This window comes from Heterodontus francisci, chromosome X (genome assembly GCF_036365525.1).
Source record: "Heterodontus francisci isolate sHetFra1 chromosome X, sHetFra1.hap1, whole genome shotgun sequence".
Taxonomy (NCBI): Eukaryota; Metazoa; Chordata; class Chondrichthyes; order Heterodontiformes; family Heterodontidae; genus Heterodontus; species Heterodontus francisci.
In genome coordinates this window covers 16,997,415-17,022,293 of record NC_090421.1, presented here as the reverse complement: position 1 = coordinate 17,022,293, position 24,879 = coordinate 16,997,415, and the positions used below count along the sequence as shown (strand labels likewise).

The following is a 24,879-nucleotide window of genomic DNA, read 5'->3' as shown; positions in this document are numbered from 1 at the left end:
AATTATCCAGGACTTTGGTAAGGCCACACCTGGAGTACTGTATGTATTTCTGTTCTCCTTACCTAAGGAAGGACATGCTTGCCCTAGAGGGACTACAGCAAAGGTTCACGAGACTGGTTCCTGGTATGAGAGGATTATCCTATTAGGAGAGATTGAGTAGACTAGGCCTATATTCCCTGAAGTTCAGAAGAATGAGAGGTGATCGAAGTGAAACATATAAAATTCTTAAGGGGGCTTGACAGGGTAGATGCTGAGAAAATGTTTCCACTGGCTGGGGAATCTAGAACATGAGGTCACAGAATAAGGGGTCGGTCATTTAGGAACAAGATCAGGAGAAATTTCTTCACTCAAGGGGTTGTGAATCTTTGGAATTCTCTCCCCCAGAGAGCCGTGGAAGCTCAGTCGTTGAGTATATTCAAGAGAGAGATCGATAGAGTTTTGGGTACTAAGGGAATTGAGGGATATTATAGGAAGGTGGAATTGATCAGCCATGATCTTATTGAATGGCGGAGCAGGCTTGAAGGGCCTAATGGCCTACTCCAGCTCCTATTTCTTATGTCCTTATATTGTTACACTCTTACGTTCTGGTTTTCATGTTGATAGCCACTTCTGTGTAGGTGTACTCGGCTGAATGCTGTGAGACAGTTGCCCATGTTGAAAAAAAGTAGACGACGAGATGAATCAGGAAGTGGTGGTTGGTTAATGCCACATTGGGGCTTTAAAAGCATATTCGTTGTATGAGCAAAGAAAGGATGTGGGAGGTGAGAAGCTCCACAGTTTCTAGGTCCTGGGCAAGAATTTGATGGTGTTGTGTGTCTTGATTTCAGTACATTGTTGATGTTGAGAGATGGAAAAGCATCTAGAATGCTAGATTTGAGTATTAGCAGGAAAAGAAAGAACTTGTATTTATATCGCACCTTTTACAACCACAGCTAAAACACTTTTACAGCCAATGAATTACTTTTGAAAAGTCGTCATTGTTCTAATGTAGGAAATGTGGCAGCCAATTTGCGCACAGCAAGACCCCATAAACTGCAATGAAATAAATGACCATCTGTTTTGTGTGTTAGTTGAGGTATAAATATTGACCAGTTCACCGAGAGAACTCCCCTGCTCTTCTTTGAATAATGGCCAAGGGATCTTTTAGTTCTATCTGAGAGGGCAAACAGGGCCACGGTTTAACATCTCATCTGAAAGACAACACCTCTGACAGTGCAGCACTCTCTCAGTACTGCACTGAAGTGTTGCCTAGATTATGTGTTAAAGTCACTGGAGTGGAACTTGGATTCATGAGGTTTTCACTCAGAGTCCAGAGTGCTATCACTGAGCTATGGCTGAGACTTCTATAGTGAAGCCAAGGCCATAGCATTGTATCATGTCACTTTGTGCCTGTTTTCTGTGAAACCTTCCTTACAAGTTATTTCTCCTCATTAAAGGTACTGGGGAAAAGCAGGGTGCTTGAAGGAGTTGAACAACTTGATGGAAAGAAACAGACAGAGCATGAAGACCTAGAAAAGCTGAGAGAAAATGAAAACCTTTTGAAGCTTGGAGAGAATGAAGAATTGCTGAAGCTCAGACAGCATGAAGAATTGATGAAACTTAGAGAACATGAAGAATTGATGAAGAAACAGAAGAGTAAAAAAATCCGTACTACTTCTAAAGTAAGTTTGCAATGATTTTCCTAAAGGCTGGGATAGACAGATTTTTGGTCTCGCAGGGAATCAAGGGATATGGCGAGTGGGCAGGAAAGTGGAGTTGAATCCTAAGATCAGCCACGATCGTATTGAATGGCGGAGCAGGCTCAATGGGCCATGTGATCTACTCCTGCTCCTATTTCTTGTGTTTTTGATTGTGGCCTGGAGTTTGCACTAGGGGTGCATTCGGGAAAATGAGCTGAAAATTATGCCAGTCTTACCAAAGTGAAGTTACGCCCAAGTGTCTTTTGCATAAGACTTGTTTACATCAGACCAAACATAAAATCTCCCATGAACCAGCGCAATCAAGCGGGGTTATCGAGCATAATTGATGGGGCCTCAGGATTACTGAATTAAACTCATTTAAACTGAAAATGTGTTCAAAGGATTGCTGCAACTGAAGAACCAAGCCAATCAGTGTTGCTGGTCACAGGTCTAGTGTTCCAATGACATATCAATTGATTGAATTTGAACTCAATTTAATTTAATCAAAATAATTTGAAGTCATTGTGGCAACACTATGAGAAACGGACCTGAGTGAGGCTTGAATTGACTGCTCATCTGTGCAGGTGAGGTTATTAACGATGGATTCATGTGACCACGGGTGCCTGTGCGCCCGGGATTCTGGGTGGAGTGTGATGAGCCACTCCTGCATGGCGGATGCTGACCTGGGGGTGTGGCCAGTTTTGTGGGCAGGAACAATTCTGGCGAAGGGACATTTGAAACTCAGTAAAAGATTGTGGACACTCCAGTACGAAGTCGTTCTGGGCACAACTCACGATTAAAATTCCACAATCTTTTGCGCTGTTACATTTCATTCCACCTAGATTCTGCTGTTATCTGGGCAGAAATCATGCAGAAACTCCAGGCCTGAAATTGCATTTTTGGTGCTCTTTTAAGCGTGGAATGGGAAAAAGTCTGTCGGTTCACACAAGAGCATCATAATAATGCAAATGACTGCTTAAAGGGTCCCCCTGGTGGCTCAATGGATAGATAGAGTATCTGGTGTGTTAGTGAGCCACACAAACTGGACAGCTCCTTCGGGCCTGGATGGTTCCCTTATGTCACAGTGACCACAACTGTGCCCATTACTCCATTATTCTAGGGAGTTGAACATAGCTGGTTTGAGCAATAAATCCCTGCATCAGGGAAAAGTGGAAAAACATTTGAAGTAAGGGAATATACAGGGTAAAAGGACGAGAATGGGGTAGTAGGATTAGTTTTGGATTGCTCTATCAAAGGAGCTGCCACAAACATGATGGTCAGGTACTTGAATGAGCAAGGCATAGAGGGATATGGAATTAATGCAGGCAGGTGGGATTAGTATAGATAGGCATTATGGTTGGCATGGACGCGGTGGGCCGAAGGGCCTGTTTCTATGCTGTACAGCTCTATGACTGTATGAATGGCCTCCTGAGATGTAAATCTCAATTATTTCTATTTACTTTTTTTATGGCCAGTTCACAATGTTCAGACATGGTAAGGAGTGAGCCAGATAACATCTGCAGATGGCTTTCAACCTTCCCCTTGACAAGTTCTGTCCTGTGCATGGAGTGGCTATGCCTCTTGTTTTTACAACCAATATGCTGTACCTTGCATTGAACTGCATTTGCCACTGAGCAGCCCAGGTTCAGGCCCTGTCATGCTCTCTTCGTAAGATCTTGGCTGCATCTTCTGAATCAATGCTTCACGACAACTTCTTGTCATTTAGGAATGTAACTATCTTGTATTGAGACTACCAGTGCAGACCATTTCTGTGTATCAGAAACTCAATGACCGAGAATTTCCTTGTGGATGGTCCTGACTGGAGTTTCCATTGCACTTCAAGTTACACTGGTGGGACTGGAACATCTCCCAGGAAAATCCCGGCCAGGGGAATTGATCTGTTGAAGGCTGCTACCTTAAAACTGTCACCTGCCTTGTCTTTTTAGATGCTGGTTGACTTGTGTAATTCTGCGATTTGGTAGTTTCTCATTTTTTCTCTCAATTTTTATCTCACATCCCCCATTTTTAAATAAATGATTTGCTTCTGTTCTTTTGAGCTTCCTTCCTCTGAGAGGTGGGAGAGGGCAGGATTTCCATGGAGGATTCTTAACTTTGACTGGAGATCAGCGGAAACCCAGAAGAAACAGAGTAAAGGGACATTATGAAGATCTTCTGCCGAAGTTGTGGTGGGAGATTGAGAGAACCCTGGCAGAGATTCCAGTCGCCTGTTTTTCGTCTCCTCATGATTGGGAATTTAGTGAGAGGTGGACAATGGAGAATGAAATACATCCTCATTTTTTGTAAGGAACTTTGTTGATGCACGGAGCCCGATTCCCTCAGCTTTTAAAACATGGAGGCCTGGGGTTTCCACTAGGGCCGCAATTGGTTAAATGCACCTGGAAAGCACCGGACACTGCGTCGATTTTACCATGGTGAAATTAAGTCCAGGTTTCTGCTCAAACTCACTATCAAAAGCCTGAACGTAAGATCTCCCATTAACCTTGTTTTGTGGGCACGCACTACCTCAGGCACATTGATTTTTGAACCAGCATAAAAGTCCGTGGAAACTCACCTGTAAATAGTTATGGGTGTAACTCAATTCTGTTTTAAATTACGCTATCTTTTGCATTATTTCAGTTGATCCTGCCCAGTTTGCATTGATATCTGGGCAGAGACCAAGCGGAAACTCCAGAGCTGTGGATCCTTTGACTTTTTCTATTATTGAAAATAAATACCTATTTATATCTTTACAAAACCTGTTTTCTGCATGTTTTTGATAAACATTAAAGTGGGGTTTTATAGAACTTGACAGCCCTGCTTAATAGTTGATTTTCCTTAACCTCCAGAATATTTAGTACTATTAGTTTTTTCCTGTTGAAATGCCTCAAGTCCTGAAAGATTGAGGTGTAATGAATGTAGCAGCAGAATAAATGTTGTTATAAGAATGTAGGAATAGGAGTAGGCAGTTAGCCCCTGGAACCTTTTCTGCCATTCATGAGATTATGACTTAGACAGGATTTTTTCCCCTCGGCATAACTCTGTTAACCTGCAAAATTCCTTTCTTTCATTTGGAGTTTTCTGCCTTGCTGTCTTGTACTGGAATAAGGTTTCACAGGCACCAGTCACTCTTCAATAGTTCACCCAAGTGGCTGTCCTTCATGCCACAGCCCAGTAAGTACACACTGGATATTGGATTGCGGACAAGATCATAATTAAACCGATGCTGTTCCCACCTAAGTTCCTACATACAACAGCAAATGGCATTTATATATCGCCTTTAATGTGGTAAGATATCCCAAGGCACTTCACGGGAGCATTATACAAAATTTGCTGAAGGCACGGCCACCAATGGTGCACTGATGAAAACTGGGGATGAGCAAGAGGCCAGAATTGGAGGAGTGCAGATATCTCAGAGGGTTGTAGGACTGGGGAGGTTATGGAGTTTGGAAGGGGCGAGGCCATGGAGGGATTTGAAAAGGTGGATGAGAATTCTAAAATAGAGATGTCCCTGAACCGGGAGCCAATGTAGGTCCGCAAGTACAGGAAGTGTTGGGTGAACGGGATTAAGTGCAAGTCAGGATCTGGGCAGCAGAGTTTTGGATGGGCTGCAGTTTACAGAGGGTGGAAAATGGGAGGCCGGGCAGGAAAGTATTGGAATAGTCAAGTCTCGAGGTAACAAAGGTGTGGATGAGGGTTTCAGCAGCAGATGAGCTGAGACAGGGGAGAAGTCGGGCGATGTTACAGAGGTGGAAATAGGAGGTCTTGGTGATGGAGATGATATGGGGTTGGAAGTTCACGTTGGGATCCGATACAACGCCAAGATTGTGAACAGTCTAGTTCAGCCTCAGACAAGGAGAGGGATGGAGTTGGTGGCTAAGGAATGATGTTTGCGGTAGGGAAAAAGACAATGGCTTCAGACTTCACAATATTTAGTTGGAGTAAATTTCTGCTCATCCAGTACTGATAACATCACACAACAGGAGACACACTCAATAGCAATCAGCAATTGTAAGTCTGGCTGATTTATTTTTCCTTAACTTAAGGTTAACTGAGGCCAATTATACCATCTTTATTGCTGTCCTGGTTTGTATCAGCCCAAATTCCTTCAAACTAAAACAAGAACTTTTGATTTGCAAAATTTATCTAAACTCTTAAGTCTGAATGTACTTTTGTTCCATTAGAAGGGTGCAGCATCATGACTTGAATGAGATTCAGGTCCGAAATTACATCCAAGACAGGTTTAGAGAGGCTGTACAGTAAAGAAGTTCAAGTTACTATTCTCAACATCTCTATTCATGTTCAAATATCAAAGAACTACCTTTGTCGATTTCCACCATATTTGCCATTTTGATGGCTGCTCTGTTTGGTGCGATGAGTAGCTGCACATGATCAGTTTTCTGCATGCTCTGTCACTTACTGTGTTCCTGGGAGGTAACCTCCGACACTAGTCATCAACAGATGGAATGTTGATGATATTAGAAGTTTCCATTGCATTATCGTTTAATTTCATGACAAACTGAAAACCCACCCCTGCATGAGTCCTTTGTTGATCCTGTTCTACATTTAATGATATAATATGGATTGTTTCTGTTGTGTGTGAATAGGAGTAATATGCACTTCCTGTCGGGTTGAGAACTTCCCATTCCCCTCTCCAGTTTTCCTCCTCCTCTCCTGAAGGCACTGACTCAGAATGAGTACTGTTCCAGAGGTGCCAGCAGCCCACTGGTACCTTGCTGATGTGTCTAATGATCATGTGAATTTACGGAGTGAGCACTGGCAAACTATTGGACTGTAGCAGGCATTGTAGTTTAGTCTCCATATCCACACAAACCCACTTCCTTGCGAGGTCACTGGATAACCATCAGGAGTGGGAACCCTGGCTGATTGGGTTCATTGCAATTCACTACAGTGAGAATGAATGGGAAATGATTGGCTCTGCTGATATTATGTAGAGATGAAGGAAATGGAAATGGTTGGATCTGTTGGAATTGTTACAGTGCATTTATAACAACTCTGATTACGCATCAGAGTGATTTGTGCGGAGAGCTTTGGAAAATTTCTCAAAAATGAAATGAGGTATATACAAATGATTTTTTTTCTTACAGTTAGAAATGATTTGATATGTTGGTGTTCTTTACAACAGAGGTGAATGGTAACTGCTGCCCCTTTGACTTCATCGGCCTTGTGTCCTTCCTCAATCATATATTTTATATAAATGCCCCATCCCACCTCCTCAGCTCTTGCAGCCTCTGCAACTGAAGTCTGGATTGCCAATAATCTTTGAACAATCCCTGGCTCCCTTATCATTTGCGTTCCCCTGCTGTTTCCAATCCCATTATCCTCACCATCTGTCCATGGAACAAATTCTCCCCTAGCTTCTCCAATAGTGCAATCTCCCTCTCTAACTCCCAACTCTGAAGAAGGGTCACTGACCCGAAACGTTAACACTGCTTCTCTTTTCACAGATGCTGCCATACCTGCTGAGTGGTTCCAGCATTTCTTGTTTTTATTTCAGATTTCCAGCATCCGCAGTATTTTGCTTTTATTCCCTCACTTCTGGCCCTCCTCCTGCCCCAGCACCTCTGCTACTGTTGACTTACTTAGCCATATACTTCCCTCCCTCATTCTCAGCAAATTAATCACTGTCTCACGTCCCCCCGCCCCTACTTCCCCATATAGCCCCGATTTTCACACCTTCAGGTCAGAGGGGAGAAACTCGAGCTTACCTGCCTCACAACAGGTCTTCTCATCAGTCACCAGAATTGGCATAACCATGCTTTTGTTCTTGGCAATTTTTTCGCCTTCTCTCCTGAGAGCATTGACTCTAAGTGGGGTACCGTTTCTATACCGTTGAGTCTTGCTGGTTTGTAGTTCCCCTGCCACCAACTGCTGCTGTGGTGCCGTTTGCCTGGCACCAACTTGCTGTGGCACTGTTCGCCTGGCGCCAACTGTTGCTGTCGTGCCGTTTGCCTGGCACCAACTGTTGCTGTGGTGTCGTTCGCCTGGCACCAACTGTTGTTGTGCTGTTCGCCTGGCGCCAACTGTTGCCATGATGCCATCTGTCTGGCACCAACTGTTGCTGTGGTGCTGTTCGCCTGGCACCAACTGTTGCCATGGTGCCGTTCGCCTTACACCGCCTGCGGTCCTGGTGCTGTTTGCCTGACACCAGCTCTCGCGCCATTCGCCTGACATCGGCTGTGGCTCTGGTGCCGTTTGCCTGGCAGTGATACTCATTGGCAGCACAGTTTCACTGGCACTGACTCTCACTGGGGTGTAATTACCCTGGCACTCGGTGCACTTGCCATGGTACTTGACACTCACTAGGGATATATTTTTCCTGGCATCCAGATGCACAGTTCCCCTGGCACTGACACTTGGTGACAGTAATTTCCCTGGCATTCACTCTCACTGGAGTACAGTTTCCCTGGCATTGACCTGTCACTAAGCTACAGTACCTAACGCACCAACTCTCAGTGGATTACAGTTCCCTTGGCATTGACACTCACTGGCCTACAGTTCCACAGGCACTGACTCTCACTGGGGTGCAGTCCTCCGAGCACTGACCCACTGTTGTGCAGTACCCTGACACAAGCATACACGAAGTACAGTACCTCTAACACTGACTCACTGAAGTACAGTTCCCCTGGCACTGACCCTCATGGGGGAATCATTCCCCTGGCACTGACTCCCATTAGGGGGCTGCTCCCCTGGCACTGACTCTCGCTGGAATGCAGTTCCCCCGGCACTGACTCTCGCTAGAATGCAGTTCCCCCGGCACTGACTCTCGCTGGAATGCAGTTCCCCCGGCACTGACTCTCGCTGGAATGCAGTTCCCCCGGCACTGACTCTCGCTGGAATGCAGTTCCCCCGGCACTGACTCTCGCTGGAATGCAGTTCCCCCGGCACTGACTCTCGCTGGAATGCAGTTCCCCCGGCACTGACTCTCGCTGGAATGCAGTTCCCCCGGCACTGACTCTCGCTGGAATGCAGTTCCCCCGGCACTGACTCTCGCTGGAATGCAGTTCCCCCGGCACTGACTCTCGCTGGAATGCAGTTCCCCCGGCACTGACTCTCGCTGGAATGCAGTTCTCTGGCACTGACTCTCGTTGGAATGCAGTTCCCCCGGCACTGACTGTCACTGGAATGCAGTTCCCCCGGCACTGACTCTCGCTGAAATGCAGTTCCCCCGGCACGGAGTCGCGCTGGAATGCCGTTCCCCCGGCACTGACTCTCGCTGGAATGCCGTTCCCCCGGCACTGACTCTCGCTGGAATGCAGTTCCCCCGGAACTGACTCTCGCTGGAATGCAGTTCCCCCGGAACTGACTCTCGCTGGAATGCAGTTCCCCCGGAACTGACTCTCGCTGGAATGCAGTTCCCCCGGCACTGACTCTCGCTGAAATGCAGTTCCCCCGGAACTGACTGTCGCTGGAATGCAGTTCCCCCGGCACTGACTCTCGCTGGAATGCAGTTCCCCCGGCACTGACTCTCGCTGAAATGCCGTTCCCCCGGCACTGACTCCCGCTGAAATGCCGTTCCCCCGGCACTGACTCTCGCTGAAATGCCGTTCCCCCGGCACTGACTCTCGCTGGAATGCCGTTCCCCCGGCACTGACTCTCGCTGGAATGCCGTTCCCCCGGCACTGACTCTCGCTGGAATGCCGTTCCCCCGGCACTGACTCTCGCTGGAATGCCGTTCCCCCGGCACTGACTCTCGCTGGAATGCAGTTCCCCCGGCACTGACTCTCGCTGGAATGCCGTTCCCCCGGCACTGACTCTCGCTGGAATGCCGTTCCCCCGGCACTGACTCTCGCTGGAATGCCGTTCACCCGGCACTGACTCTCGCTGGAATGCCGTTCCCCCGGCACTGACTCTCGCTGGAATGCCGTTCGCCCGGCACTGACTCTCGCTGGAATGCCGTTCCCCCGGCACTGACTCTGGCTGGAATGCACTTCCCCTGGCACTGACTCTCGCTGGAATGCAGTTCCCCTGGCACTGACTCTCACTGGAATGCAGTTCCCCTGGCACTGACTCTGGCTGGAATGTAGTTCCCCTGGCACTGACTCTCGCTGGAGTGTAGTTTCCCCCGGCACTGACTCTCGCTGGAATGCAGTTTCCCCCGGCACTGACTGTCGCTGGCATGCAGTTCCCCCGGCACTGACTCTCGCTGGAATGCAGTTACCCGGCACTGACTGTCGCTGGCATGCAGTTCCCCGGCACTGACTGTCGCTGGAATGCAGTTCCCCTGGCACTGACTCTCACTGGAATGTAGTTCCCCTGGCACTGACTCTCGCTGGAATGTAGTTCCCCTGGCACTGACTCTGGCTGGAATGCAGTTCCCCCGGCACTGACTGTCGCTGGAATGCAGTTCCCCCGGCACTGACTCTCGCTGGAATGCAGTTCCCCTGGCACTGACTCTCACTGGAATGCAGTTCCCACGGCACTGACTCTGGCTGGAATGTAGTTCCCCTGGCACTGACTCTGGCTGGAATGCAGTTCCCCCGGCACTGACTGTCGCTGGAATGCAGTTCCCCCGGCACTGACTGTCGCTGGAATGCAGTTCCCCCGGCACTGACTGTCGCTGGAATGCAGTTCCCCCGGCACTGACTGTCGCTGGAATGCAGTTCCCCCGGCACTGACTGTCGCTGGAATGCAGTTCCCCCGGCACTGACTGTCGCTGGAATGCAGTTCCCCTGGCACTGACTCTCACTGGAATGCAGTTCCCACGGCACTGACTCTGGCTGGAATGTAGTTCCCCTGGCACTGACTCTGGCTGGAATGTAGTTCCCCTGGCACTGACTCTGGCTGGAATGCAGTTCCCCGGCACGGACTGTCGCTGGAATGCAGTTCCCCCGGCACTGACTGTCGCTGGAATGCAGTTCCCCTGGCACTGACTCACTGGAATGTAGTTCCCCCGGCACTGACTCTGGTTGGAATGCAGTTCCCCCGGCACTGACTGTCGCTGGAATGCAGTTCCCCTGGCACTGACTCTCACTGGAATGTAGTTCCCCTGGCACTGACTCTGGCTGGAATGCAGTTCCCCCGGCACTGACTGTCGCTGGAATGCAGTTCCCCCGGCACTGACTGTCGCTGGAATGCAGTTCCCCCGGCACTGACTGTCGCTGGAATGCAGTTCCCCCGGCACTGACTGTCGCTGGAATGCAGTTCCCCCGGCACTGACTGTCGCTGGAATGCAGTTCCCCCGGCACTGACTGTCGCTTGAATGCAGTTCCCCCGGCACTGACTGTCGCTGGAATGCAGTTCCCCCGGCACTGACTCTCGCTGGAATGCAGTTCCCCCGGCACTGACTGTCGCTGGAATGCAGTTCCCCCGGCACTGACTCTCGCTTGAATGCAGTTCCCCCGGCACTGACTCTCGCTGGAATGCAGTTCCCACGGCACTGACTCTGGCTGGAATGTAGTTCCCCTGGCACTGACTCTGGCTGGAATGCAGTTCCCCCGGCACTGACTGTCGCTGGAATGCAGTTCCCCCGGCACTGACTGTCGCTGGAATGCAGTTCCCCCGGCACTGACTGTCGCTGGAATGCAGTTCCCCCGGCGCTGACTGTTGCTGGAATGCAGTTCCCCCGGCGCTGACTGTCGCTGGAATGCAGTTCCCCCGTCGCTGACTGTCGCTGGAATGCAGTTCCCCCGGCGCTGACTGTCGCTGGAATGCAGTTCCCCCGGCGCTGACTGTTGCTGGAATGCAGTTCCCCCGGCGCTGACTCTCGCTGGAATGCAGTTCCCCCGGCACTGACTCTCGCTGGAATGCAGTTCCCCCGGCACTGACTCTCGCTGGAATGCAGTTCCCCCGGCACTGACTCTCGCTGGAATGCAGTTCCCCCGGCACTGACTCTCGCTGGAATGCAGTTCCCCCGGCACTGACTCTCGCTGGAATGCAGTTCCCCCGGCACTGACTCTCGCTGGAATGCAGTTCCCCCGGCACTGACTCTCGCTGGAATGCAGTTCCCCCGGCACTGACTCTCGCTGGAATGCAGTTCCCCCGGCACTGACTCTCGCTGGAATGCAGTTCCCCCGGCACTGACTCTCGCTGGAATGCAGTTCCCCCGGCACTGACTCTCGCTGGAATGCAGTTCCCCCGGCACTGACTCTCGCTGGAATGCAGTTCCCCCGGCACTGACTCTCGCTGGAATGCAGTTCCCCCGGCACTGACTCTCGCTGGAATGCAGTTCCCCCGGCACTGACTCTCGCTGGAATGCAGTTCCCCCGGCACTGACTCTCGCAGGAATGCAGTTTCCCCGGCACTGACTCTCGCAGGAATGCAGTTCCCCCGGCACTGACTCTCGCTGGAATGCAGTTCCCCCGGCGCTGACTCTCGCTGGAATGCAGTTCCCCCGGCGCTGACTCTCGCTGGAATGCAGTTCCCCCGGCGCTGACTCTCGCTGGAATGCAGTTCCCCCGGCGCTGACTCTCGCTGGAATGCAGTTCCCCCGGCGCTGACTCTCGCTGGAATGCAGTTCCCCCGGCGCTGACTCTCGCTGGAATGCAGTTCCCCCGGCGCTGACTCTCGCTGGAATGCAGTTCCCCCGGCGCTGACTCTCGCTGGAATGCAGTTCCCCCGGCGCTGTCTCTCGCTGGAATGCAGTTCCCCCGGCACTGACTGTCGCTGGAATGCAGTTCCCCCGGCACTGACTCTGGCTGGAATGTAGTTCCCCTGGCACTGACTCTGGCTGGAATGCAGTTCCCCCGGCACTGACTGTCGCTGGAATGCAGTTCCCCCGGCACTGACTGTCGCTGGAATGCAGTTCCCCCGGCACTGACTGTCGCTGGAATGCAGTTCCCCCGGCACTGACTGTCGCTGGAATGCAGTTCCCCCGGCACTGACTGTCGCTGGAATGCAGTTCCCCCGGCACTGACTGTCGCTGGAATGCAGTTCCCCCGGCACTGACTGTCGCTGGAATGCAGTTCCCCCGGCACTGACTCTCACTGGAATGCAGTTCCCACGGCACTGACTCTGGCTGGAATGTAGTTCCCCTGGCACTGACTCTGGCTGGAATGTAGTTCCCCTGGCACTGACTCTGGCTGGAATGCAGTTCCCCGGCACGGACTGTCGCTGGAATGCAGTTCCCCCGGCACTGACTGTCGCTGGAATGCAGTTCCCCTGGCACTGACTCACTGGAATGTAGTTCCCCCGGCACTGACTCTGGTTGGAATGCAGTTCCCCCGGCACTGACTGTCGCTGGAATGCAGTTCCCCTGGCACTGACTCTCACTGGAATGTAGTTCCCCTGGCACTGACTCTGGCTGGAATGCAGTTCCCCCGGCACTGACTGTCGCTGGAATGCAGTTCCCCCGGCACTGACTGTCGCTGGAATGCAGTTCCCCCGGCACTGACTGTCGCTGGAATGCAGTTCCCCCGGCACTGACTGTCGCTGGAATGCAGTTCCCCCGGCACTGACTGTCGCTTGAATGCAGTTCCCCCGGCACTGACTGTCGCTGGAATGCAGTTCCCCCGGCACTGACTCTCGCTGGAATGCAGTTCCCCCGGCACTGACTGTCGCTGGAATGCAGTTCCCCCGGCACTGACTCTCGCTTGAATGCAGTTCCCCCGGCACTGACTCTCGCTGGAATGCAGTTCCCACGGCACTGACTCTGGCTGGAATGTAGTTCCCCTGGCACTGACTCTGGCTGGAATGCAGTTCCCCCGGCACTGACTGTCGCTGGAATGCAGTTCCCCCGGCACTGACTGTCGCTGGAATGCAGTTCCCCCGGCACTGACTGTCGCTGGAATGCAGTTCCCCCGGCGCTGACTGTTGCTGGAATGCAGTTCCCCCGGCGCTGACTGTCGCTGGAATGCAGTTTCACCGGCGCTGACTGTCGCTGGAATGCAGTTCCCCCGTCGCTGACTGTCGCTGGAATGCAGTTCCCCCGGCGCTGACTGTTGCTGGAATGCAGTTCCCCCGGCGCTGACTCTCGCTGGAATGCAGTTCCCCCGGCACTGACTCTCGCTGGAATGCAGTTCCCCCGGCACTGACTCTCGCTGGAATGCAGTTCCCCCGGCACTGACTCTCGCTGGAATGCAGTTCCCCCGGCACTGACTCTCGCTGGAATGCAGTTCCCCCGGCACTGACTCTCGCTGGAATGCAGTTCCCCCGGCACTGACTCTCGCTGGAATGCAGTTCCCCCGGCACTGACTCTCGCTGGAATGCAGTTCCCCCGGCACTGACTCTCGCTGGAATGCAGTTCCCCCGGCACTGACTCTCGCTGGAATGCAGTTCCCCCGGCACTGACTCTCGCTGGAATGCAGTTCCCCCGGCACTGACTCTCGCTGGAATGCAGTTCCCCCGGCACTGACTCTCGCTGGAATGCAGTTCCCCCGGCACTGACTCTCGCAGGAATGCAGTTTCCCCGGCACTGACTCTCGCAGGAATGCAGTTCCCCCGGCACTGACTCTCGCTGGAATGCAGTTCCCCCGGCGCTGACTCTCGCTGGAATGCAGTTCCCCCGGCGCTGACTCTCGCTGGAATGCAGTTCCCCCGGCGCTGACTCTCGCTGGAATGCAGTTCCCCCGGCGCTGACTCTCGCTGGAATGCAGTTCCCCCGGCGCTGACTCTCGCTGGAATGCAGTTCCCCCGGCGCTGACTCTCGCTGGAATGCAGTTCCCCCGGCGCTGACTCTCGCTGGAATGCAGTTCCCCCGGCGCTGACTCTCGCTGGAATGCAGTTCCCCCGGCGCTGTCTCTCGCTGGAATGCAGTTCCCCCGGCGCTGACTCTCGCTGGAATGCAGTTCCCCCGGCGCTGACTCTCGCTGGAATGCAGTTCCCCCGGCGCTGACTCTCGCTGGAATGCAGTTCCCCCGGCGCTGACTCTCGCTGGAATGCAGTTCCCCCGGCGCTGACTCTCGCTGGAATGCAGTTCCCCCGGCGCTGACTCTCGCTGGAATGCAGTTCCCCCGGCGCTGACTCTCGCTGGAATGCAGTTCCCCCGGCGCTGACTGTCGCTGGAATGCAGTTCCCCCGGCGCTGACTGTCGCTGGAATGCAGTTCCCCCGGCGCTGACTGTCGCTGGAATGCAGTTCCCCCGGCGCTGACTCTCGCTGGAATGCCGTTCGCCCGGCACTGACTCTCGCTGGAATGCCGTTCCCCCGGCACTGACTCTGGCTGGAATGCACTTCCCCTGGCACTGACTCTCGCTGGAATGCAGTTCCCCTGGCACTGACTCTCACTGGAATGCAGTTCCCCTGGCACTGACTCTGGCTGGAATGTAGTTCCCCTGGCACTGACTCTCGCTGGAGTGTAGTTTCCCCCGGCACTGACTGTCGCTGGCATGCAGTTCCCCCGGCACTGACTCTCGCTGGAATGCAGTTCCCCCGGCGCTGACTCTCGCTGGAATGCAGTTCCCCCGGCGCTGACTGTCGCTGGAATGCAGTTCCCCCGGCGCTGACTGTCGCTGGAATGCAGTTCCCCCGGCGCTGACTGTCGCTGGAATGCAGTTCCCCCGGCGCTGACTGTCGCTGGAATGCAGTTCCCCCGGCGCTGACTCTCGCTGGAATGCCGTTCGCCCGGCACTGACTCTCGCTGGAATGCCGTTCCCCCGGCACTGACTCTGGCTGGAATGCACTTCCCCTGGCACTGACTCTCGCTGGAATGCAGTTCCCCTGGCACTGACTCTCACTGGAATGCAGTTCCCCTGGCACTGACTCTGGCTGGAATGTAGTTCCCCTGGCACTGACTCTCGCTGGAGTGTAGTTTCCCCCGGCACTGACTGTCGCTGGCATGCAGTTCCCCCGGCACTGACTCTCGCTGGAATGCAGTTACCCGGCACTGACTGTCGCTGGCATGCAGTTCCCCGGCACTGACTGTCGCTGGAATGCAGTTCCCCTGGCACTGACTCTCACTGGAATGTAGTTCCCCTGGCACTGACTCTCGCTGGAATGTAGTTCCCCTGGCACTGACTCTGGCTGGAATGCAGTTCCCCCGGCACTGACTGTCGCTGGAATGCAGTTCCCCCGGCACTGACTCTCGCTGGAATGCAGTTCCCCCGGCACTGACTCTCGCTGGAATGCAGTTCCCCTGGCACTGACTCTCACTGGAATGCAGTTCCCACGGCACTGACTCTGGCTGGAATGTAGTTCCCCTGGCACTGACTCTGGCTGGAATGCAGTTCCCCCGGCACTGACTGTCGCTGGAATGCAGTTCCCCCGGCACTGACTGTCGCTGGAATGCAGTTCCCCCGGCACTGACTGTCGCTGGAATGCAGTTCCCCCGGCACTGACTGTCGCTGGAATGCAGTTCCCCCGGCACTGACTGTCGCTGGAATGCAGTTCCCCCGGCACTGACTGTCGCTGGAATGCAGTTCCCCTGGCACTGACTCTCACTGGAATGCAGTTCCCACGGCACTGACTCTGGCTGGAATGTAGTTCCCCTGGCACTGACTCTGGCTGGAATGTAGTTCCCCTGGCACTGACTCTGGCTGGAATGCAGTTCCCCGGCACGGACTGTCGCTGGAATGCAGTTCCCCCGGCACTGACTGTCGCTGGAATGCAGTTCCCCTGGCACTGACTCACTGGAATGTAGTTCCCCCGGCACTGACTCTGGTTGGAATGCAGTTCCCCCGGCACTGACTGTCGCTGGAATGCAGTTCCCCTGGCACTGACTCTCACTGGAATGTAGTTCCCCTGGCACTGACTCTGGCTGGAATGCAGTTCCCCCGGCACTGACTGTCGCTGGAATGCAGTTCCCCCGGCACTGACTGTCGCTGGAATGCAGTTCCCCCGGCACTGACTGTCGCTGGAATGCAGTTCCCCCGGCACTGACTGTCGCTGGAATGCAGTTCCCCCGGCACTGACTGTCGCTGGAATGCAGTTCCCCCGGCACTGACTGTCGCTGGAATGCAGTTCCCCCGGCACTGACTGTCGCTTGAATGCAGTTCCCCCGGCACTGACTGTCGCTGGAATGCAGTTCCCCCGGCACTGACTCTCGCTGGAATGCAGTTCCCCCGGCACTGACTGTCGCTGGAATGCAGTTCCCCCGGCACTGACTCTCGCTTGAATGCAGTTCCCCCGGCACTGACTCTCGCTGGAATGCAGTTCCCACGGCACTGACTCTGGCTGGAATGTAGTTCCCCTGGCACTGACTCTGGCTGGAATGCAGTTCCCCCGGCACTGACTGTCGCTGGAATGCAGTTCCCCCGGCACTGACTGTCGCTGGAATGCAGTTCCCCCGGCACTGACTGTCGCTGGAATGCAGTTCCCCCGGCGCTGACTGTTGCTGGAATGCAGTTCCCCCGGCGCTGACTGTCGCTGGAATGCAGTTCCCCCGTCGCTGACTGTCGCTGGAATGCAGTTCCCCCGGCGCTGACTGTCGCTGGAATGCAGTTCCCCCGGCGCTGACTGTTGCTGGAATGCAGTTCCCCCGGCGCTGACTCTCGCTGGAATGCAGTTCCCCCGGCACTGACTCTCGCTGGAATGCAGTTCCCCCGGCACTGACTCTCGCTGGAATGCAGTTCCCCCGGCACTGACTCTCGCTGGAATGCAGTTCCCCCGGCACTGACTCTCGCTGGAATGCAGTTCCCCCGGCACTGACTCTCGCTGGAATGCAGTTCCCCCGGCACTGACTCTCGCTGGAATGCAGTTCCCCCGGCACTGACTCTCGCTGGAATGCAGTTCCCCCGGCACTGACTCTCGCTGGAATGCAGTTCCCCCGGCACTGACTCTCGCTGGAATGCAGTTCCCCCGGCACTGACTCTCGCTGGAATGCAGTTCCCCCGGCACTGACTCTCGCTGGAATGCAGTTCCCCCGGCACTGACTCTCGCTGGAATGCAGTTCCCCCGGCACTGACTCTCGCAGGAATGCAGTTTCCCCGGCACTGACTCTCGCAGGAATGCAGTTCCCCCGGCGCTGACTCTCGCTGGAATGCAGTTCCCCCGGCGCTGACTCTCGCTGGAATGCAGTTCCCCCGGCGCTGACTCTCGCTGGAATGCAGTTCCCCCGGCGCTGACTCTCGCTGGAATGCAGTTCCCCCGGCGCTGACTCTCGCTGGAATGCAGTTCCCCCGGCGCTGACTCTCGCTGGAATGCAGTTCCCCCGGCGCTGACTCTCGCTGGAATGCAGTTCCCCCGGCGCTGACTCTCGCTGGAATGCAGTTCCCCCGGCGCTGTCTCTCGCTGGAATGCAGTTCCCCCGGCACTGACTGTCGCTGGAATGCAGTTCCCCCGGCACTGACTCTGGCTGGAATGTAGTTCCCCTGGCACTGACTCTGGCTGGAATGCAGTTCCCCCGGCACTGACTGTCGCTGGAATGCAGTTCCCCCGGCACTGACTGTCGCTGGAATGCAGTTCCCCCGGCACTGACTGTCGCTGGAATGCAGTTCCCCCGGCACTGACTGTCGCTGGAATGCAGTTCCCCCGGCACTGACTGTCGCTGGAATGCAGTTCCCCCGGCACTGACTCTGGCTGGAATGTAGTTCCCCTGGCACTGACTCTGGCTGGAATGCAGTTCCCCCGGCACTGACTGTCGCTGGAATGCAGTTCCCCCGGCACTGACTGTCGCTGGAATGCAGTTCCCCCGGCACTGACTGTCGCTGGAATGCAGTTCCCCCGGCACTGACTGTCGCTGGAATGCAGTTCCCCCGGCACTGACTGTCGCTGGAATGCAGTTCCCCCGGCACTGACTGTCGCTGGAATGCAGTTCCCCTGGCACTGACTCTCACTGGAATGCAGTTCCCACGGCACTGACTCTGGCTGGAATGTAGTTCCCCTGGCACTGACTCTGGCTGGAATGTAGTTCCCCTGGCACTGACTCTGGCTGGAATGCAGTTCCCCGGCACGGACTGTCGCTGGAATGCAGTTCCCCCGGCACTGACTGTCGCTGGAATGCAGTTCCCCTGGCACTGACTCACTGGAATGTAATTCCCCCGGCACTGACTCTGGTTGGAATGCAGTTCCCCCGGCACTGACTGTCGCTGGAATGCAGTTCCCCTGGCACTGACTCTCACTGGAATGCAGTTCCCCTGGCACTGACTCTGGCTGGAATGCAGTTCCCCCGGCACTGACTGTCGCTGGAATGCAGTTCCCCCGGCACTGACTGTCGCTGGAATGCAGTTCCCCCGGCACTGACTCTCGCTGGAATGCAGTTCCCCCGGCACTGACTCTCGCTGGAATGCAGTTCCCCCGGCACTGACTCTCGCTGGAATGCAGTTCCCCCGGCACTGACTCTCGCTGGAATGCAGTTCCCCCGGCACTGACTCTCGCTGGAATGCAGTTCCCCCGGCACTGACTCTCGCTGGAATGCAGTTCCCCCGGCACTGACTCTCGCTGGAATGCAGTTCCCCCGGCACTGACTCTCGCTGGAATGCAGTTCCCCCGGCACTGACTCTCGCTGGAATGCAGTTCCCCCGGCACTGACTCTCGCTGGAATGCAGTTCCCCCGGCACTGACTCTCGCTGGAATGCAGTTCCCCCGGCACTGACTCTCGCTGGAATGCAGTTCCCCCGGCACTGACTCTCGCTGGAATGCAGTTCCCCCGGCACTGACTCTCGCTGGAATGCAGTTCCCCCGGCACTGACTCTCGCTGGAATGCAGTTCCCCCGGCACTGACTCTCGCAGGAATGCAGTTTCCCCGGCACTGACTCTCGCAGGAATGCAGTTCCCCCGGCACTGACTCTCGCTGGAATGCAGTTCCCCCGGCGCTGACTCTCGCTGGAATGCAGTTCCCCCGGCGCTGACTCTCGCTGGAATGCAGTTCCCCCGGCGCTGACTCTCGCTGGAATGCAGTTCCCCCGGCGCTGACTCTCGCTGGAATGCAGTTCCCCCGGCGCTGACTCTCGCTGGAATGCAGTTCCCCCGGCGCTGACTCTCGCTGGAATGCAGTTCCCCCGGCGCTGACTCTCGCTGGAATGCAGTTCCCCCGGCGCTGTCTCTCGCTGGAATGCAGTTCCCCCGGCACTGACTGTCGCTGGAATGCAGTTCCCCCGGCACTGACTCTGGCTGGAATGTAGTTCCCCTGGCACTGACTCTGGCTGGAATGCAGTTCCCCCGGCACTGACTGTCGCTGGAATGCAGTTCCCCCGGCACTGACTGTCGCTGGAATGCAGTTCCCCCGGCACTGACTGTCGCTGGAATGCAGTTCCCCCGGCACTGACTGTCGCTGGAATGCAGTTCCCCCGGCACTGACTGTCGCTGGAATGCAGTTCCCCCGGCACTGACTCTGGCTGGAATGTAGTTCCCCTGGCACTGACTCTGGCTGGAATGCAGTTCCCCCGGCACTGACTGTCGCTGGAATGCAGTTCCCCCGGCACTGACTGTCGCTGGAATGCAGTTCCCCCGGCACTGACTGTCGCTGGAATGCAGTTCCCCCGGCACTGACTGTCGCTGGAATGCAGTTCCCCCGGCACTGACTGTCGCTGGAATGCAGTTCCCCCGGCACTGACTGTCGCTGGAATGCAGTTCCCCTGGCACTGACTCTCGCTGGAATGCAGTTCCCACGGCACTGACTCTGGCTGGAATGTAGTTCCCCTGGCACTGACTCTGGCTGGAATGTAGTTCCCCTGGCACTGACTCTGGCTGGAATACAGTTCCCCGGCACGGACTGTCGCTGGAATGCAGTTCCCCCGGCACTGACTGTCGCTGGAATGCAGTTCCCCTGGCACTGACTCACTGGAATGTAGTTCCCCCGGCACTGACTCTGGTTGGAATGCAGTTCCCCCGGCACTGACTGTCGCTGGAATGCAGTTCCCCTGGCACTGACTCTCACTGGAATGTAGTTCCCCTGGCACTGACTCTGGCTGGAATGCAGTTCCCCCGGCACTGACTGTCGCTGGAATGCAGTTCCCCCGGCACTGACTGTCGCTGGAATGCAGTTCCCCCGGCACTGACTGTCGCTGGAATGCAGTTCCCCCGGCACTGACTGTCGCTGGAATGCAGTTCCCCCGGCACTGACTGTCGCTTGAATGCAGTTCCCCCGGCACTGACTGTCGCTGGAATGCAGTTCCCCCGGCACTGACTCTCGCTGGAATGCAGTTCCCCCGGCACTGACTGTCGCTGGAATGCAGTTCCCCCGGCACTGACTCTCGCTTGAATGCAGTTCCCCCGGCACTGACTCTCGCTGGAATGCAGTTCCCACGGCACTGACTCTGGCTGGAATGTAGTTCCCCTGGCACTGACTCTGGCTGGAATGCAGTTCCCCCGGCACTGACTGTCGCTGGAATGCAGTTCCCCCGGCACTGACTGTCGCTGGAATGCAGTTCCCCCGGCGCTGACTGTCGCTGGAATGCAGTTCCCCCGGCGCTGACTGTTGCTGGAATGCAGTTCCCCCGGCGCTGACTGTCGCTGGAATGCAGTTTCACCGGCGCTGACTGTCGCTGGAATGCAGTTCCCCCGTCGCTGACTGTCGCTGGAATGCAGTTCCCCCGGCGCTGACTGTTGCTGGAATGCAGTTCCCCCGGCGCTGACTCTCGCTGGAATGCAGTTCCCCCGGCACTGACTCTCGCTGGAATGCAGTTCCCCCGGCACTGACTCTCGCTGGAATGCAGTTCCCCCGGCACTGACTCTCGCTGGAATGCAGTTCCCCCGGCACTGACTCTCGCTGGAATGCAGTTCCCCCGGCACTGACTCTCGCTGGAATGCAGTTCCCCCGGCACTGACTCTCGCTGGAATGCAGTTCCCCCGGCACTGACTCTCGCTGGAATGCAGTTCCCCCGGCACTGACTCTCGCTGGAATGCAGTTCCCCCGGCACTGACTCTCGCTGGAATGCAGTTCCCCCGGCACTGACTCTCGCTGGAATGCAGTTCCCCCGGCACTGACTCTCGCTGGAATGCAGTTCCCCCGGCGCTGACTCTCGCAGGAATGCAGTTTCCCCGGCGCTGACTCTCGCAGGAATGCAGTTCCCCCGGCGCTGACTCTCGCTGGAATGCAGTTCCCCCGGCGCTGACTCTCGCTGGAATGCAGTTCCCCCGGCGCTGACTCTCGCTGGAATGCAGTTCCCCCGGCGCTGACTCTCGCTGGAATGCAGTTCCCCCGGCGCTGACTCTCGCTGGAATGCAGTTCCCCCGGCGCTGACTCTCGCTGGAATGCAGTTCCCCCGGCGCTGACTCTCGCTGGAATGCAGTTCCCCCGGCGCTGACTCTCGCTGGAATGCAGTTCCCCCGGCGCTGACTCTCGCTGGAATGCAGTTCCCCCGGCGCTGTCTCTCGCTGGAATGCAGTTCCCCCGGCGCTGACTCTCGCTGGAATGCAGTTCCCCCGGCGCTGACTCTCGCTGGAATGCAGTTCCCCCGGCGCTGACTCTCGCTGGAATGCAGTTCCCCCGGCGCTGACTCTCGCTGGAATGCAGTTCCCCCGGCGCTGACTCTCGCTGGAATGCAGTTCCCCCGGCGCTGACTCTCGCTGGAATGCAGTTCCCCCGGCGCTGACTCTCGCTGGAATGCAGTTCCCCCGGCGCTGACTGTCGCTGGAATGCAGTTCCCCCGGCGCTGACTGTCGCTGGAATGCAGTTCCCCCGGCGCTGACTGTCGCTGGAATGCAGTTCCCCCGGCGCTGACTGTCGCTGGAATGCAGTTCCCCCGGCGCTGACTGTCGCTGGAATGCAGTTCCCCCGGCGCTGACTGTCGCTGGAATGCAGTTCCCCCGGCGCTGACTGTCGCTGGAATGCAGTTCCCCCGGCGCTGACTGTCGCTGGAATGCAGTTCCCCCGGCGCTGACTGTCGCTGGAATGCAGTTCCCCCGGCGCTGACTGTCGCTGGAATGCTGTTCCCCCGGCGCTGACTGTCGCTGGAATGCAGTTCCCCCGGCGCTGACTCTCGCTGGAATGCAGTTCCCCCGGCGCTGACTCTCGCTGGAATGCAGTTCCCCCGGCGCTGACTCTCGCTGGAATGCAGTTCCCCCGGCGCTGACTCTCGCTGGAATGCAGTTCCCCCGGCGCTGACTCTCGCTGGAATGCATTTCCCCCGGCGCTGACTCTCGCTGGAATGCAGTTCCCCCGGCGCTGACTCTCGCTGGAATGCAGTTCCCCCGGCGCTGACTCTCGCTGGAATGCAGTTCCCCCGGCACTGACTCTCGCTGGAATGCAGTTCCCCCGGCACTGACTCTCGCTGGAATGCAGTTCCCCCGGCACTGACTCTCGCTGGAATGCAGTTCCCCCGGCACTGACTCTCGCTGGAATGCAGTTCCCCCGGCACTGACTCTCGCTGGAATGCAGTTCCCCCGGCACTGACTCTCGCTGGAATGCAGTTCCCCCGGCACTGACTCTCGCTGGAATGCAGTTCCCCCGGCACTGACTCTCGCTGGAATGCAGTTCCCCCGGCACTGACTCTCGCTGGAATGCAGTTCCCCCGGCACTGACTCTCGCTGGAATGCAGTTCCCCCGGCACTGACTCTCGCTGGAATGCAGTTCCCCCGGCACTGACTCTCGCTGGAATGCAGTTCCCCCGGCACTGACTCTCGCTGGAATGCAGTTCCCCCGGCACTGACTCTCGCTGGAATGCAGTTTCCCCCGGCACTGACTCTCGCTGGAATGCAGTTTCCCCCGGCACTGACTCTCGCTGGAATGCAGTTTCCCCCGGCACTGACTCTCGCTGGAATGATGTTCCCCCGGCACTGACTCTCGCTGGAATGATGTTCCCCCGGCACTGACTCTCGCTGGAATGATGTTCCCCCGGCACTGACTCTCGCTGGAATGCAGTTCCCCCGGCACTGACTCTCGCTGGAATGCAGTTCCCCCGGCACTGACTCTCGCTGGAATGCAGTTCCCCCGGCACTGACTCTCGCTGGAATGCAGTTCCCCCGGCACTGACTCTCGCTGGAATGCAGTTCCCTTGGTGCTGACTCTCGCTGAAATGCAGTTCCCCCGGCACTGACTCTCGCTGGAATGCAGTTCCCCCGGCACTGACTCTCGCTGGAATGCAGTTCCCCCGGCACTGACTCTCGCTGGAATGCAGATCACTGGCACTGACTCTCGCTGGAATGCAGTTCCCCCAGCAGTGACTCTCGCTGGAATGCAGATCACTGGCACTGACTCTCGCTGGAATGCAGTTCCCTGTGTTCCAGCCTTGTTCGGCCAGTCTTCACCTGTGAGCCCGGACGATGACACGTTATTAACTGTCACACAGGAGTTTGATGAAATAATCTCCACTTGTCTGGATGGGTGCAGCTCCAACAACATTCAAGAAGCTCAACAGCACTCAGGACAAAGCCACCTGCTTGATTGGCACCCCATCCACATACATTCACTCCCTCCACCACCGACGCACAGTGGCAGCAGTGTGTGCCATCTACAAGATGCACTGCAGCAACTCACCAAGACTCCTTCGACAGCAGCTTCCAAACCCGTGACCTCTACCACTTAGAAGGACAAGGGCAGCAGATGCATGGGAACACCACTACCTGCAGTTCCCCTCCAAGCCACAAACCGTCCTGACTTGGAACTGTATCGATGTTCCTTCACTGTCGCTGGGTCAAAATCCTGGAACTCCCTTCCTAACAGCACTGTTGGTGTACCTGCACCCCAAGGACTGCAGCGGTTCAAGAAGGCAGCTCACCACCACCTTCGCAAGGGCAATTAGGGATGGTCAATAAATGCTGGCCTAACCAGCGACGTCCACATCCCCCTACCGAACAATTAAAAAAACTCTTACCCTCCAGCAATACAAGCAGCCTAAGTTGCCAACCCTGCTGCCCCCCACCCCCCATGCATCTAGTTTCCAATCCTTGTCCTTGTGACGAAATCGGTTCCTTGCGACAGACCTCCTGAGCTTTGCAACCTTTCATTGGGTTTAATTTCCCTTCAGTAACCTTCTGTTCTCCAGCTCTGGCTCTGTGCATCCACTCTCTCCATCCTACCATTGGTTTCTTCACCCTCCTATCTGTAACTTAAACCCCTCTGCCTATCCCCAGTCTGTGCCTTTTTTTAAAAAGAAATTAGCGATACCCATCATTTTGACCAACCTTTAGTCTCTCCTCCATACCCCTCTTCCTTGGTTTTGCATCTGTTGTTCTGACTATATCTTTGTGAAGCGTCTGCGGGCAGTTTGTTTGTTAAAGGACATGTTAGGGCCAGGAAACTGTTGAAGTGTTGGAGGGCATTGAAAGTGTCACGGATGTCGATGGTAATTTGTTATGGTGCACGCCTCCCGTACAGAATTCCTACTGATCCAACCATTCCCAATTCACTTCAATGTATAGATTTCCATTAGACAAAGCCATTTATTCCCACTGTACAAAACTTCAGTGAACCAAACTACTTCTCAACC

The 24,879-nt window shown here is 55.5% G+C and overlaps 1 protein-coding gene across 3 annotated transcripts in view; it reads left to right on the top strand.

The window, feature by feature from the left end:
• LOC137358610 (zinc finger protein 148-like) overlaps positions 1 to 24,879 on the top strand; it is a 245,868-nt gene that overhangs the window by 67,339 nt on the left and 153,650 nt on the right. For 2 of the 3 annotated variants that reach the window (XM_068024671.1, XM_068024670.1), the window contains exon 3: positions 1,437 to 1,661. The exons of the other annotated variant lie outside the window; for it this stretch is intronic. In XM_068024671.1, the coding sequence (XP_067880772.1) occupies positions 1,437 to 1,661 (225 nt within the window). The remainder of the gene's footprint in view (positions 1 to 1,436; positions 1,662 to 24,879) is intronic. 3 annotated transcript variants of the gene reach the window in all.